The sequence below is a fragment of the Pleurodeles waltl genome, chromosome 1_1, assembly GCF_031143425.1.
Source record: "Pleurodeles waltl isolate 20211129_DDA chromosome 1_1, aPleWal1.hap1.20221129, whole genome shotgun sequence".
NCBI lineage: Eukaryota > Metazoa > Chordata > Amphibia > Caudata > Salamandridae > Pleurodeles > Pleurodeles waltl.
Window position 1 is genome coordinate 440551077 of NC_090436.1, and position 16797 is coordinate 440567873.

Consider the following 16797-nt stretch of genomic DNA (forward strand, 5'->3'; position numbering starts at 1 on the left):
TGAGGAAGCAGGGACTCCTTTGTTAGAATATGCGGAAAAATTGAGGAACCACCTACACAGCTTATGGACCGACGTACACGCAAACCTGGAACAGGCCCAACAAACACAAAAGTCCTATTATGACAAAGGAAGTAAACTACGGGTTTTCCAACCCGAGGACCAGGTCCTAATAATGAGACCCACCTCCGACCATAAACTCCTGGCCAAATGGCAGGGCCCATATCGAGTAATCAAAGCAGTTTCCCCTGTCACCTACCTTATCGAAATATCCTCCCGTCCAATAAAAACACAAATATATCATGTAAACCTGCTAAAAAAATGGGAGACCCCCGCACAACCTGAACGTTCCGTAGAAATGGGTCAGTTTGTGTGTCCCGACAAGACCCTAGATATCGAGTTCTACCCTACCAACCCCGATACTGAAAGTACCCTACCCATAGTAGACGATACTTTACCTGAAGGGCAAAAGCAACAAGCCCTTAAGGTTTTAAAACAATGGCAACCACTCTTTTCAGAGAAACCAGGAAAGACGTTTTTAATTCACCATAATATACGCACAAGCTCCGGGCAGATCACCAGAGAACGCCTGTATCGTATTCCAGAAGCTAGAAAACACATAATCGAAGAAGAAATCAAAACAATGTTATCCCTAGGGGTCATCGAACCGTCCACTAGTCCCTGGTGTTCACCGGTTGTCCTAGTACCGAAGCCTGATGGTAGCGTCAGGTTTTGCATAGATTTCCGCAAACTTAACTCAAACTCCCTATTCAACACCTATCCCATCCCTAGGGTGGACGATGTTCTCGAAAAACTAGGGAAAGCAAAATACATGTCTACTATCGACCTAACTAAAGGGTATTGGCAGATTCCCTTAGCTCCTCCAGATAGAGAAAAAACAGCTTTTTCTACCCAGTCCGGGTTATATCAATTCACAGTACTGCCTTTTGGGCTTCATGGAGCCCCTGCAACCTTTCAGAGGTTGATGGATAGGATTCTAAAACCCTATCCTGCATTCTCCGCTGCGTATCTAGATGATGTAGTCGTATTTAGTGAAACATGGGAGGACCACTTAATACACCTACAGAGAATATTCAAAGCCCTTCAAACTGCTGGTTTGACGGCCAATCCCAAGAAATGTGTGATAGGTAAAACCGACATCTCCTATTTGGGATATCGGATTAATCAGGGTACACTACAACCTCAAAATGGGAAGGTGGATGCCATTTTACATGCCCCTCTTCCACACACGAAAAAGGAATTACGCTCCTTTTTAGGATTAGTGGGCTATTATCGGCGCTTCATTCCACATTACTCCACCTTAGCAGCACCTCTTACGGACCTACTCACTAAACGATATCCCAATCGACTTTTGCCTTTTTCGGAGACGCAAAACGCGAGTTTTGAACAGTTGAGAGTTTCCTTAACCTCCGATCCCATCCTGCACTGCCCAGATTTTACGAAGCCGTTTCACCTCTACACTGACGCATCGGATGTTGGGCTTGGAGGGGTTCTGACTCAGCCAGATAGCGAGGGGCTTGACCATCCGGTGGTCTACATCAGTAGAAAACTGTTTTCCCGGGAACGTAACTATCCAATTATAGAGAGAGAGTGCTTGGCTATCAAGTGGGCCATTGACTGTTTGCAGTACTATCTCCTAGGGCGGCCGTTTATACTATTCACGGATCACGCTCCTCTTACGTGGCTGGCTGCGCATAAAGATTCTAACTCCAGGATACTGCGATGGTTCCTTGAACTGCAACCATTCTCCTTTCAGGTTCGGCACGTCCCTGGATCTCACCAGGCCCCCGCTGATTATCTGTCCCGATTTCCTCTGTCTTCGCCTGTCCTGGAGCAGGACAGTTCTTGGGGAAGGGTGTGTGACCGGGCCGCCCCGGGCAACAGCGGGGAACCGGCAGAAACGGAACCGCTACGGCCGCGTTCCCAGGTTCCCCTGGAAACGCGTCCGCAACGAGGCCAGCGTCCTGAGGTTGCCTCGGCAACCTCCGGTGACGAGGAGGCTCCGGATTGGCCACCAGGCGGCCAAAAGACGGAAGCTCCGGTCGAGAGGAGGAGAGCCGGGAAGGAAGAGAGGAAGGAGAACGACGGCGGCGACGGCGAACCTAAGGAGGAAGAGAGAGACGGCGACAAGGACATCGGAGGAGGACCCCAGTGGCCTGGAAGCGGCGGAACCCGAACCCAGAGGAACAGCGCCCGACCGGAAGCAGGGGAGACCAGCCCAGACCGACGAGAGGACCTCCACAGAGCCAGCCACGACCCTGGAGGGTCGTGGCTCTACAAGGTACGGTCCTTCTGGACAAACCGAGGGGCACAATAAAAGGGGAGAAACGCTGGGGAAGGGAGGGAGGCAGGGTGAGGGGAGGGAGGAGAGAAGGGCACTTTAGAGAGCACCGGGAGAGCACAAAAGGGTAAAGTACGGAATATACACAAGCCCTGAAGTCCTCACTGGCACCTATATCACACATAAAACCCCCCCCCCTCCTTAAACCTTTTCCCCAGTAAAACATATAAGTAGAAGACGTGGTATAAGGCGTCCGTTCCACTCACCAGCGGTATGTGTTCCCTTTTTCTTGTATGTCACATCCGGGACCTGATGAGGACGATCCGGTACGCCACCTAGAGAAAAGGAAGAAAAGGGACACAGATTAGAAGGAAGATATTCACCACTCCAGAGAAGAAACTGGCGCTAAACGTCGTACTGACTTTTCATCAGTTCTTATTTCAAATTACTAATAAATACTTACCTCAAAAACCCAAATTTACCTCTCCTGAGTGTCTATACTGTGGGGACTGTCTACAGAGTCACTCCCCTGTAACTACATACACCTACAGCAAACTCCAACTGGCGGCGTTGATCTCTCCTCATCTTGAGCTGCTTGGATCCTGCATCACTGGTGTTGGTCTGGAGTAGACCTCTTGGTCTTTTCTGCCAGCTGTGGAGGTGAGCCTTTGCCTTCCCATGCAGGACAGTACCCCCGTGCATCAGTTCTTTTGCAGCGGCCAAGGCTTATTGGCATCTCCTCCAAGGGATCCTCAGGCGACGTGCAGCCCCAGCCTCCAGCACTCTTTCCGGCAAAGCACAGCCTCCTGCGTGGTTCTCTGGCGGCGAGGGATCCCCTTTTGTAGTGCTGTGTGGGTTCCTTCTGTGTCTCTAGTGGGTGCTCTCTCTGCGATGCTGGGGGTACCCTGTGACTCCCACCTCCTGGGTTGAGTTTTCCTGGGCCTTGCTGGTCCCAGGCAGCACCACTTTTCCACTAACCGCAAGTTTGCCTTCGCCAAGGCTTGTTGGTGGAATTCAAGCACCACACCCACCTGCAGTCATCACTCCAGCGTGGGACATCTTCCGCATCCATCAGGAACTCTTCTCCAGCTCCAGGGCTGCAGTTCTGAAGTGTTCATCACCGTCGACCAACCCCTGCATGTACAGCTAGGTGGGTAGTAGCTCCTACTCCACTGTGACTCTTGGACTTGGTCCCCTTTCCCCATAGGTCTTCTTTGTTTAGGAATCCACCGCTGGTTTTCTTGCAGACTTCTCTGGGTGTCTTCTTTTTCTTCTTTTCCTCCTTTTGGGTGGTTTGGGGAAATTCCAGTGATTTACTCGTGCTTTCCTGGTCGCTATGGGTACTGTGTTACTTACCTCTGGTTTTCTAGTACTAGGTTACCCTTCTAGCAATTTGTGATATTGTGTTCTAAAAATAAAGTACCTTTATTTTTGCACAACTGAGTGTTTTCATTCATGTGTGTAAGTGCTGTGTGACTACAGTGGTTTTGCATGAGCTTTGCGTGTCTCCTAGATAAGCCTTGGCTGCTCATCCAACGCTACCTCTAGAGAGCCTGGCTACTAGACACTGCCCACACTTCACTTAGAGTGGATACCTGGACCTGGTTAAAGATGTAAGTACCACAGATATCCACAACACACCAGGACAGCTTCCCTCACCTAGCATGCATATAACCGAAATGCATTATCCCATATTGCTCTCAATTACACTTCATTCGATTTATTCCAAGTAACTGAATCCATGTTAACACCGCATATCACCGAAGTGGGTGATCCATAATTAGTAAACTTTTTTGTTTTTTAATTAGAAAAAAGAAAAAAAATCCAGCAAAACCAAATTCTTAAATTATCAACAACAAAAACCACAAATTCGCCACATTGCTGAACATTGAAAAATCTTATATTTATGATGAACCCTCCACTGAATGACATATTATTGCCACGCTTGCAGAGAAGATATTAAAATATTATATTACGCAAGTGGACATGGCCTCATTTTATAAGGGTGACTACCATTCATAATCAAGTGCATCATCCATTCTTTCATCCTAACTGTGCTAATTTCTACAATTTGGAAAGAGAATCATTGGTTTGCGCTATGGCGTGAGTGTATTTCATCCACGAAAAAGTTGCATTGATATGCATATATATGTATATATATATTCATAAAAGTGTATATTTATATGCACCTCTAATGTATTATTGGTCTAATAAATGGATTGATGATAAATTTGTCCACTTTCACAAAGAAATTTTGGTATTTACAACATGAATATTTTCCCACTTCTTTCTCACTTGAATAGGTGCGAAGGAACACAAGAGAGTGTGGTTTGCTGATGGTCTTCTACCCAATGGAGAACTTGCTGACACCACAAAATTAGCAGCAAAAGGCAAACGATCGTCTCAAGATCATAGTCCAGTGAGCCCAGTACCACCAGAACCACTAATTGTAAGTGAACCTGCCAAAAATATATTAAGTTAAGGTCATTCCTACTTGCAAAAGAATCATTAAAACCTTCCTTAAAGGTCAGAGTGAAGATATACATTTTTCTATATTGCTGCATTGTGTGCAACTGTTTTTGTGACATGTAGCGTTTTCTGGAAACATCTAACTTAGATGTTTTTCTTGTTGTATATTTTTGATATTCTGCAAGCATGCTTCCTTTTTTATATGCTATTCTGTACTCTGCCGACGTGGTTAATAATCAGGTTTTAACATTATTACCTTAATGATATAATTATATCATAGTAGTATAAAGTCAGTGAAAATAGGTACTTACACATTTTATTTTGTCGTTGAATACCAGGTAAGGTATAAAATAGAGCAGACAATGATAACCTTCAACTGGATTAAGTGGTGTTGAATTGATGTACTTTACAAATGTTGGAATGTTGTTGTGTACCAAATATCGCCTCATGTTAGGCACATTTAATTAGCACGGTTATTGGTTGCCAGTAATCACCGGTACTCTGGGTGCAATTCTTCCTTGTCATAGTCAAGGTGTACTGACAAGTATTTTGCTTTGAGGAGACAGGGAACATATGTCTCCATATTAATCAGACACCCCAAAAGGGCAGACTCTTAAAGCTCCAGCAGTAAAGCATCATTAAGGAAGGATTGACTATGAATTGGATCATACCTCTGCCAAAGACCTCTTTTGCTGACTCACCTATCATAGAACATCTCTCAGAACCGTACATCTTATCTTACCATAAAAATCTTGAAGCTTGGTTAGCATTTACAGAGATGGCATTTAGACGATTCCCTTCAAGTGGTGTCACTTAACCTCCAGAGTTACGGAAAGGACCACGTGGTGTTACTAGCAAGAAAGGTGACTTCCATTTGAGGATGCATTCCAAGGCAAATGAAAGTGGAACTAAAACCTTGCCATCCTGGCATGATATATAACTAACAGTTTCCCCCACCCTGACCTAATCTTGGCAAGTAGTTGAGGAACCTGTGTAAAAGCAAAGATGACAAATAGAGCATCTTCTGAGCCCAGCTGATAAATTGTAGCTGTCTGGCAGATCTTGAGGAACCTGGCATTGTGCCTGAAACAAAACCAGTCTTCTCTTTGTCTGTCACACAGCCTGAAAATTTCTTGAATGGCCATCACAAGCAAATCTTGAGGGGAGGGGAGTGGAGAACTTGCTCTCTACGCCTCTAGTGGTCCACCCATCTGGTGTTGCGAGTTGATGGAATTAGCAGATTAAAGTTCAGTTAAAACTTCAGCTGAAAAATCAAAGCTGCTAAGGATCAGGATCAAGCTCCCCAGAGTCATTTAGTTTCACAATATGTGCAATTTGTTCCTACCTGCTACTGCACTTGCACATAGTTGTTAAAGAAGTATAAGCTGTACCTAGTTGTTCCTGCAGGTTTTGTAGGACTGTGTATTTTCTCAACAACAAATTCCCAGTATTCAGGCTTAGTCTACTTATATCAATAGTAAATGTTGGTTTGTTAGGCTAGCTTACAGTACCCCATCTAAAACCCCAAAACTTTCAGGGTGATGGATGTTGTCGGTAACCTTGATCATGACCACTCCGATTACCAAGCAATTTGTGCTAACAAATTTAACACTTTAAGTTGTTACTTTTGCATACTCAACATGTCACCAAGAAAAGATGCGAAAATACATTTTCAAATATTTATTGGAGAGAACTTATTAATGTAAGTAAAACATGAGCTGCGATTATTAAGCAGATGAGACACATTATTGTAATAGGTATTGTTAGAAGGAAGAAAAATACAAACAATTCAACCTTGGTAAATGTTCCTAATATCACTCCTATCTTTCACTAGTACCTATACAATAGAGAGAGCATATCGGGAGTACTCCTCTCCCAGACCTGTATGGATGATCTAACCCCCATAACTTGGTATTAGGTGTCGGGAAGCCAGCCTTAGTGTAGTCACAAATGCACCTGTCTAAATGTGCAGGGCTAGCCTCCTTCTAAGGATGAAGGTTGGGGGTCAGCTGGGCTGCAACGCAGTCACAGCAGTTCAATGATAACCTCAGCATGAAGTGCTCTTCTTACTGAGTTAGATGCTGTTTATATAACAAAGCACTACCCTTATCATACTATACCAGACGTGCAGAACTGCATCTTTAGTTTGTCTGGAGAGAAAGAGTTGTTTCCTACACGTTCAGAAAAATATGACAAGGGCATTGCGTTCTGATTGTGCGACCCTGGATCTAAATGTGCAGACTACAGGATGACAGTGCCTACTAAGAATAAATGTGTGTCATATTCTCACGTTAAAGAAAAACATGTAAAAATCATCATTAGAGAAAAATTTAAAGTTAAAAAGGAAAGCTTAAATTGAGACTATGTGCAGGCCCTACAGCACTATGTACTTATTCGTTTCTACAGTTAAAAATAAGGATTCAAAAGAGAAGGAAGGGTACAACAAGTAATGTAAAAAATAAAAAAGCCTACAAGAAGCAACACAATGCCTTGGTACCACAAGAAGGAGTAAACAGCTGCTGCTGTAAATGAACAAAAATGCTTCTTAAGCATTAGTTGTTCTACACGAGGGGTGTAAAGACATGAGTTCGGGTCAGGAAAAGCTCCAGGAATAGTGTGTGAAGTGGTGAGTTTGCATCACACCTGGACTCAAATGAGTAAGCGGATATGACGGGATGTGGCTTAGCAACTGTCAAAAAGCGTAATGTTAAGACCTCCAAAATAAATGTGAGGCACCTTAGAGAATTGATACTGAGATGTAACACCAAATCAAGAAGTCTGTTCTCTAATTCTGTCCTGCCTTCCAATCATTGTAGCATTTCCCACTGAGACCCACTTGCTTGAGCCTCTATTGGGGTGGGGGAGGGCAGGAAATTGAACAGCTCAGGAGAGACAGCAATGATGTAGTGCTAGGATAGTGCTGTGCAAGGAGGTACAGAGGTATTCTTTGTAGTTTAAGTTCCAACTGCAAACAATCCTGTACTTTTATTGTTATTGCCGTTTGTAGAAAGCCAACCAGCAGTGTTATGGCATCGTAGCACATACTGTTTCTGAAAGCCTTTACATAAAGATCTGGAGAGGAAATAAACAGCACTATCATAACCACTGTTTGATAGTGTTTGTTTTTTTGTTGGTCTTTGAGTGTGATTAATGTAGTGTTTGTGCAGTTATGTAAATTCCAAATTATTTGTGTGAACTCAAATTAAAATGTTAGCATCACTTGTAGCCTTGCAGCCTTTTGTGAACACACTCTCCGAAAGCTGTAGGCTTTGCGGTAGTTGAGAATGTGGAAGTGTTAAAAGTAAAAGATTTGGAATAGTAAGTGAACCAGTAAACAGTTTATTTGAGCAGAAAAAAGCTAATGTTAAAGAGAATTTGATTAATAAAAGGACTCAGTGTTGTTTTCTCTAGTTTGGACAGCATAATTGTCCTTTTTCTTTAAGCCAGAGTACTGTGCTTTTCAAGTCGTATCTACGGAAGACAATGGACTGTTATTTACAATACCTTTTGGTATCTTTCAGGGTTATTGAGGTCACCCTTTTGTACCATTGGTTGGCTTCCTCTGTGTTGTCTCTTTCTCTAACTCTATTCCTCTCCCTTATTTCCTTCCTTTGTTTACTCCTTTTCTTTGTTCTTTTGTTTAACCCCTTGGGTGCCCAGGATGTAACGGTTACATCCTCGTTTGCACCGGTCGGGTGCCCAGGATGTAACTGTTATATCCTGCTACGGGCCCTCGGGGGGGGGGGGTGCACCCCCCTCCCATGGGCAGAGATGAAAGGAGAATTGCTTACCCTTCCACTCCCCCCTGACCCCCCCAGTGACGTCTGATGTTAGCGTGCGATCGAGCGCTGACCTCCTCAGAGGCCGCCCCACTGCGCTGGAAGGCACAGATTGAGAGAGAAATCCATTTATCTTCCAGTCACATGGTGGGGGAGGGAGAGGCATCAAAGGAAAGGAAAGGCCTTTCCTTTCCTTTGATGTCTCTCTGAGCATTTCTGCTGCCCATCGTTTAACGATAGAGCAGCAGAAATGCCCACTAGACATCCGGGATTTTTTTTTTTTTTACTCATAAGGGGAGCGACCCCTTGGCCAAGGGTCGCTCCCCAGGAGGGTGGCAAATTTATTTTAGGCCATTTCTGCTCCCCCCTCCCCCCCATGGGGCAGATCGGCCTATTTTAATTAGGCCGATCTGCCCCCAAGGGGGGCAAAAACCACTAGGCACCAGGATTTTTTTTTTTTGCACCAGTTTCACGCAAGGGGAACAACCCCTTAAGCAAGGGTTGTTCACCTGGGGAGCAAATTTATTTTAGGCAATTTCTGCCCCCCTTGGGAACAGATCGGCCTATTTTAATTAGGCCGATCTGCCCCCTGGAGGGGTGGGGGGGGGGAGGCAGAAACCACTTAGGCACTAGGGATTGGTGTGTGTGTTATTTTTTGGGGGGGCAGAAAGCCCACCAGAGACCAGGGAAGATTTATTTTTTTCTTTCAAAAAAAGAGGGTGGGTGTATGGCCATATCCTCACCCCAAATAAATGGGGACAAAGTTGTTCAGCCTGCCGGTGGGCAAGTGGGACAATTACCGCAATCCACTCCCTGGCTGGGGGGGCCAAAAAGCCTACTAGATGCCAGGGAATTTAAAAAAACATAGTAGGGTGGTGGCTACCACCCAGTATGAGCATGGTTATGCCCCCACCCCCAACTGAAGAGGGTAACAGTGTTTCATCTCTCCCCCCGCACACTAAAACATCTTATCCCACGGCAAGCAAGAGGACATTTGATTATTTTGGGTTTTGGTTTTACATTTGGGCCATGAGAGTTTGTCTAACTCTCAAAATCGTCCCTCTTGGAATGGTGAGGGCTGCACTTTTGGGACTTTGGGACACTGCTGTGTAGAAAAATGTACAAGACCTAGACACATCTGAAAACTAAACATATGGGCGAGTCCAGGGTGGCGTGCTTCACATGCACACCGCACCATATTCCTACCCACATTGCCCTGCAAACCTCCAACTTTGCTGGAAATCATACATTTTTCCCACATTTTTATGATGGAACCTTCCGGAATCCCCCCTCCCAAAAACAGAGAGTTTTGTATTGATAATTTTAAGTCTACATAGTGTTTTGGGGCATTTCCTTTCGCTGGCAGTAGGCCTATCCACACAAGTGAGGTGCCATTTTTATCAAGAGACTTAGGAGAATGCTGGGTGGAAGTAAATTTGTGGCTCCTCTCAGATTCCAGAACTTTTTATCACCGAAATGTGTGGAAAAAGTGTTTTTTTTTTTTTTTTGTGCTAAATTTTGAGGTTTGCAAAGGATTCTGGGTAACAGAACCTGGTGAGAGTCCCACATGTCACCCCATCTTGGATGCCCCTAGGTGTCTAGTTTTCAAAAATGCACATATTGGGTAGGTTTCCCTTGGTGCCGGCTGAGCTAGAGGCCAAAATCCAAAGCTAGGCATTTGTCAAAAAAAAAACGTCAGATTTCAATGTAAAAATGTGATGTGTACATGTTGCGTTTCCTGTCGCGGGCATTACGCCTACCCACGCAAGTGAGGTACCTTTTTTATCAGGAGACTTGGGGGTAACACAGAATAGCAGTGTTATTGCCCCTTGACTTTCTCTACATTTTTTCCTTCCAAATGTAAGACAGTGTGTAAAGAAAAAAAAAAAGACACCTATTTGAGAAATGCCCTATAATTCACATGCTAGTATGGGCACCCCGGAATTCAGAGATGTGCAAAAATAACCACTGCTTCTCAAAACCTTATCTTATACCCATTTTGGAAATACAAAGGTTACCTAGATACCTATTTTTCACTCTTTATATTTCATCAAATGAATTGCTGTATACCCTGTATAGAATGAAAAACCATTGCAAGATGCAGCTCCTTTTTTGACTCTGGAGACCTAGGGTTCTTGATGAACCTACAAGTCCTTTATATCCCCGCAACCAGAAGAGTCCAGCAGATGTAGTGGTATATTGCTTTCGAAAATCTGACATCGCAGGAAAAAGCTACAGAGTAAAACGTGGAGAAAAATGTTTTTTTTTTTTTTTCCCTCCTCCATTTCAATTATTTTTTAATTTCAGCTGTTTTCTGCAGGAAATCCTTGTAGGAGCTACACAAATATGACCCTTGCTGAATTCAGATTTGTGTCTACTTTTCAGAAATGGTTAGCTTTCCGAGATCCAGCATTCATTTCACACCCATTTCTGTCACTAACTGGGAGGAGACTAAAAGCACAAAAAAATGTAAAAATGGGGTTTGTCCCAGTAAAATGCCAGAATTGTCTTGAAAAATGTGGTTTTCTGATTCAAGTCTGCCTGTTCCTGAAAGCTGGGAAGATGGTGATTTTAGCGCTGCAAACCCTTTGTTGATGCTATTTTCAGGGGAAAAAAACACAATCCTCCTTCTGCAGCCCTTGTTTCCCATTTGTTTTTGTTCGTTGAAAAAACGACATTTTAGTTGTTTTTTGGCTAATTTCCTGGTCTCCTCCAGGGGAACCCACAAACCCTGGGTACCTCTAGAATCCCTAGGATGTTAGAAAAAAGGACGCAAATTTGGTATGGGTAGCTTATGTAGACAAAAAGGTATGAGGGTATAAGCGCGAAAAAAGGCCTGGCACCTGGAGTATAAAAGGCCTGGCAGCGAAGGGGTTAATATTTTTCTCTGTTCTTTTGTATCTAGTCATTCCCCTTTCACCCTCTTCCATTCATCCTTCCTCCTTGAAATCCTCACTCTCCCTCCGACATCAGCCATTTACCCTAGCTGTGTAGTAATACCACTGTAGATATCAAATGTATTTCACTAGAGAGGATATTTACTCTCTTTTAATATGAGCTTCAGTAGTTTTTATTGGACAATACTTTAAAGTTATTTTTTAATTGCAACAGTAGATGGGGGTTTGTTGTGTGTTCCCTTAATGAATGGAAAATGTTTAATGTTATTTTAATGTTATACAATTTTAATAAATTAATGTTCCTTACCAGTTAAAGAGAAAAACATCTTCTCATAGATATAAAGGTGGCACACTAAGTTTTTGTAGTTGATTCTAGCTGAATTTATTTGTCATAAAATCGAACTGTAGTATTTCTCTTGGCACTAAGACATGCGCTACATACTAGGGAAACTCAACAGTTATTTGTTTGCCTGCTTCTGGCAGTTGGTAATTTAGAAATGCATTTGTCTCAAAGAGCATAAGCAAGCAGTGAATTTAATTATCAACTTTTTCCACACCTCAAAGGTTGCAGGTCCTGCGAGTGGTACATTTGCTGCATTTGATGACCGTATCAATAAGGAGACAATTAATCTAACTTCTGAAACTGCTGGTGCATTCACAGTTGCCGGATTTTCCGATTACAGAATGCTGTGTGGTGTTGAGAAATGTGTTGGCAAGGATTTGAGCCTTCTTCCTGAAGATGAGGCAGGTTTACCACCACTTTTATTGGCAACTGGAGAGGAATGCGGAGGTAAAACATCTACCATAATTTAAGTATTGATTTCAATCAAGCTGCAGTAGGAGGCATTGAAATTGAAATTATCTTTTTCAGCAATGATTTAATACTCTGTCATTTCCTGAGTAAGATTGTCTTATCTTTGTTGTTCTGCTTTATTTATTTTCTTCTAGGTAATATGTAAGACCACAGTGGTAAAGTGACTTGCCCATCAGACTAATGGATTTTGAAAATACAGTTGTATTAGTATCCAAGCCTCTACCTCAGAGGTCTTCAAACTGGGGGGCGTTTGATCCCAGGTGATCCCGGGGGGGGGGGGGGGGGGGCAAACTCTGGCCAAAAGAAATATTATACAGATAACATACCTTTGTTTTAAGCAGAAGCATGTTACTGCAGTTTTAAAAAGGTAACAGTACTTAACAGCAATATTTAAATAGGTTTATACCTATTTAAACATTGCCATCTGTCTAAAATAATTGTTAAAAATTATGAGGGGGGCCCAATGATTTTTATTTTTCAACTGGGGGGGGGGTGCGGCATTAAAACGTTTGAAGACCACTGCGTCTACCTTGATGGGCTCCAGTAAGAGAGGAGGGCAGTAGGCATGCTGATGTCTGGGCAGTAATGAATTTGGCTCTCTCAGTTCACTACACTTCCTCTCCATGCCACATACAAAGATTTTATGCAACATCATACTACGTTTTTTGTTATAGAACAGATAGTAATTTTCTATTTTTTTAAATTATATTTTGAAGGCCCTTCGCATGCCAACTTTCGAAAGATTGGAAGAGGTACCAATTTTCTTCTAGAATGCAATTTTTATTAGACCTGACATCTTTTGACGTATTTCCCTGTCTTTTTCCCTTCTTGCCTCCTGTTTTTATGGTATGCTGGACTCTGTTTTTGCTGGTTTATTGTCTCTGCACACTTTACTACTTGCTAAAGTGCAAGTGTTTCCTATATAAATTGTATTGGTGATTGGTTTATCAGTGACTGGCTTATCTGATTTACTAGTAAGTCCCAAGTAAAGTACACTATGTGTGCCCAGGGTGTGTAAATCAAATGCTACTAGTGGGACTCCAGCACTGATTGTGCCACCCACATGATTAGCCCTGTAAACATGTCTCCGACCTGCCACTGCAGTGTTTCTGTGTGCAGTCGTGCACTGCCAATTCGACCTGGCAATTGTACCCACTTGCAAGGATCCCCGCATCCCGGCCCCCTGCGATACCGGAGCACACCCAGGAACGGTCCTGAACCCAGGAGGAGGGGTGCAGCGGTGCTGGGTGCACTGTGCATCCACCAGAGCCTAATAATGAAAGCCTCCGTGGAGCAGCTGCAGCCCTGCTGGGGATATTGGCGATGGCTGTAGCTGTGAGAGCTATCCACAAATTGCTACCTGAGGTGCGGGGGCTTAATTATCGTGGGCTGCGCTGGGGGTGAATGAAAGCCCAGCAGATTTCATCGTCCTGCAGTAGGCAAGCATATTGACTCTACATTAAGGGGCCAACTGTCTACATAACTCTGTGATGAACACGTCGTAGGCTGCCATGCCAATCGCTCCAGGACAGTGCTGGTAACGTGGTCTCTGCTGAAGTATAGTGGCTGCCCTGGCATGCCCGAAGCTAGGAGGTTCGCTGCAGTGATAAACACATAAACTGTTTGACGTGTTGAGTCCGTTGGCCTGAAACTTGAGCTCACTTCTGTATCAGACAGCTAAAATCAACGCACTACTACAGCACGTGCTTTGCGTGCGCATGGGTGGCGACTCTGCTGTACGCACGACGGGTTGTATACTTTTCTCAAATTACGTTTCCTGGAGGGTACCCCGCTTCAGATGCTGGAAAGACACTTGTTTTGCAGAAACACCATACACGCAAGGGGGCCAGATGGTGAAACCCAAAGCAACGAAACCGCCTGCATCTGCTGCGGATACTCCAACCACACCAACTGCGCCATCTGAGGGCACAGCATATGCCATACAACAATTGGATGCCACCCTCCATAGTCAATCTTCTCAATTTGAGAAAGTCCTGCAGGATATATTGGACACTAAAACATCCCTGGAAACTAAAATCAATGCCATAGCATAGGACGGTAACCCGCTCTGTGCGGATCACCGCAAATTGTCTGAAAGAGTTGGTGAAACCGAATCTGTTATAGCATCAATCTGACAGTCTATCCAAGATCTTCAGGATCAAATGAAACAACTGAGCTCAGAGGTTGCCGCGCTGCAGCAGAGAGCGGAAGATGCAGAAGGGAGATCACAGTACAACAATATTCGATTAGTGGGGTTCCCCAAAAGAGCAGAAGGCCCCAGTGTAGAATTGTTCTTAAAACTGGCTCACAAAAACAGTGCTGCAAGACAAAGTTCTGAAATTCTCCTCGATAGAATGAGCCCACAGAATGCCGGGCAGACCACCACCACCAGTAGCCTCTCACAGACCCTTTATAGCTTGCCTCCTTAACCATGAGGACAGAGACCTAGTGCTCCAACTCTTCTGAACTCATGGGCCATGGAAATTTGAGAATACGAGCATTACTGCCTATCCCAATTTCACGGCAGAAGTCCAGAAGAAACGGAACTCTTTCTTTATGGCGACTTTGTGAGCACAACAATAAGTATGCTCTACTCTTTCCGGCAAAACTTTGCGTGCCAAATACTGAGAAAACTCGTATAATTGCAACCCCAGAGGACACCTGGACATGGCTCCACGCCAAGGGCTTGGCCCAACCACCCCATGAGGAAGACGCAGTGGTCGACTCCTAAGCCTAAACGTCGCACGGGCTCGGGGGCTAAACCCACACTGGCACAGGTCGCGGAGGAACGGGCCAGAGTACTGCTTGAGGTAACACAGCTCACATCGAAGTCTTTTGCAGTGCTCCAGACATCTCTGGACACAAACTCCGAACAAGGAGACCACAGTGATTCTGAATCTTTCAGCGGCCCAGTCGTCACTCCCCACTCTGCCGATGATCTCTGAAGTTACACACACACACCCACCAGAATTTAAAGACTAACAATGGATCACCTGCCGAGACCTTAATGAGTAATTTACTTAAATAGTAGGGCCCACGCAGATCACAATAAAAAGGGCCTTTTTGTAAATGGTGGTAGTCACAGGCTGGCCATGTTAATCAAACGCCTTGCAACCCGAGCATTAATATCAACCTGTTCAGGCAATTACCCAAGGCACCACACGAGCCACATGGCCCGAATTAGGAAGTAGGATCCCACAATTATGCAAGAAACGGGACGGGGGAACATCGCAGTATCCTGCGTGCTGAGTGTACGTGCCAACCAGCACTGGGCAACCACCCTCCACGAAAACTACCATATGGACCAGTTTCCCCTCATGTCTGACTACGGTTACATAGTTATAATTCAGTGTCGTTTGTAAAGTGTTGCTCCACTTTTTCTTTAGGCCTGTTGTCTACCTTAATTGCATATGTTGTTACTGTTATACAATTGTTGCAGCTCATTGATAGTGGGTCGGAGGGGGTGGGAATGCGGACTTGAGGGGTTGAGATTCATGACACAGAGGGAACACACCGGCATCTTAGGTAAAGACAGAGGAAAGAAGACCTGAATCCTTATACAATTCCGATATCACGACTACACATGGATACACATTCATCACCATCTACGCTACAGCATAATTACGTGGAACGTAAGGGGTATGTCATCATCATCTAAGAGACATTGCATACATGCAAACCTGAAGCGGCATTAGGTACATATAGCCATGCTCCAAAAAAAACATATTTTGGAAGTCTTACCCAAAAGACTTGGCTCTAGCTGGAAGGTACAGGTACACAGTACTGCAAAATCAACATTTGCCCGGGAAGTTGCAATATCGGTCACACCGGGAATACCATCTAAAACGGAACGTACACATATTGATCCCGACCGACATTATGTGATAACAGAAGTCCTCCTAGACGGTACACTGACTTGTGGGAATATACACTCCCAACGTAAATCAGGGGAGCTTTTTGAATACGCTTACACCTGGATTGTTCAAGGATCCAAACGTGGACAGTCTCTGGGGTGGTGATTTTAACTGCATACTTGACATTAACTCAATCGGTCCGACCCACTGTTGCAGAGTAAGAATACCTCCCAAAGATTTACACCCTGGAGATCAGATAGAGGACTCTGATTGACTTATGGCTGGTGGGACACACGTCAGCATGTGAATACTCCTTTTACTCCCCAGTACACAACCTACATACTAGGATAGATCGGTTTCTGGTTCCAGTGGCTAGGATACAGAGAGTTCAGAGCTCTGCATACCTGGCCTGCACCATGTCTGACCACTGTCCTTTGCTGCTGGTTTTACACTGGGGCAGACCAAAGATACCATATTGATGCCTGTGGATAGAGGCACTATCAGATCCCCTTTTCTCCTCGGGAACTGGCTAAAAGCGTTGGAACCACTGGCAGCCCCACTGCAGCAAAACGCACAACACTGGGGCATACCGGAGGCACAAGTGTACTACATCATATCCCTATATGCTGATGATTCTTTAATATATTTACGTAACTACACAGTGTCCATCCCAGGGGTTATATCC

At 44.3% G+C, this 16797-nt stretch overlaps 1 protein-coding gene across 2 annotated transcripts in view; it reads left to right on the forward strand.

The window, feature by feature from the left end:
• ZFYVE16 (zinc finger FYVE-type containing 16) overlaps nucleotides 1-16797 on the forward strand; it is a 429022-nt gene that overhangs the window by 151528 nt on the left and 260697 nt on the right. For both annotated transcript variants that reach the window (XM_069224433.1, XM_069224442.1), the window contains 2 exons: nucleotides 4603-4748; nucleotides 12009-12234. In XM_069224433.1, the coding sequence (XP_069080534.1) occupies nucleotides 4603-4748; nucleotides 12009-12234 (372 nt within the window). The remainder of the gene's footprint in view (nucleotides 1-4602; nucleotides 4749-12008; nucleotides 12235-16797) is intronic.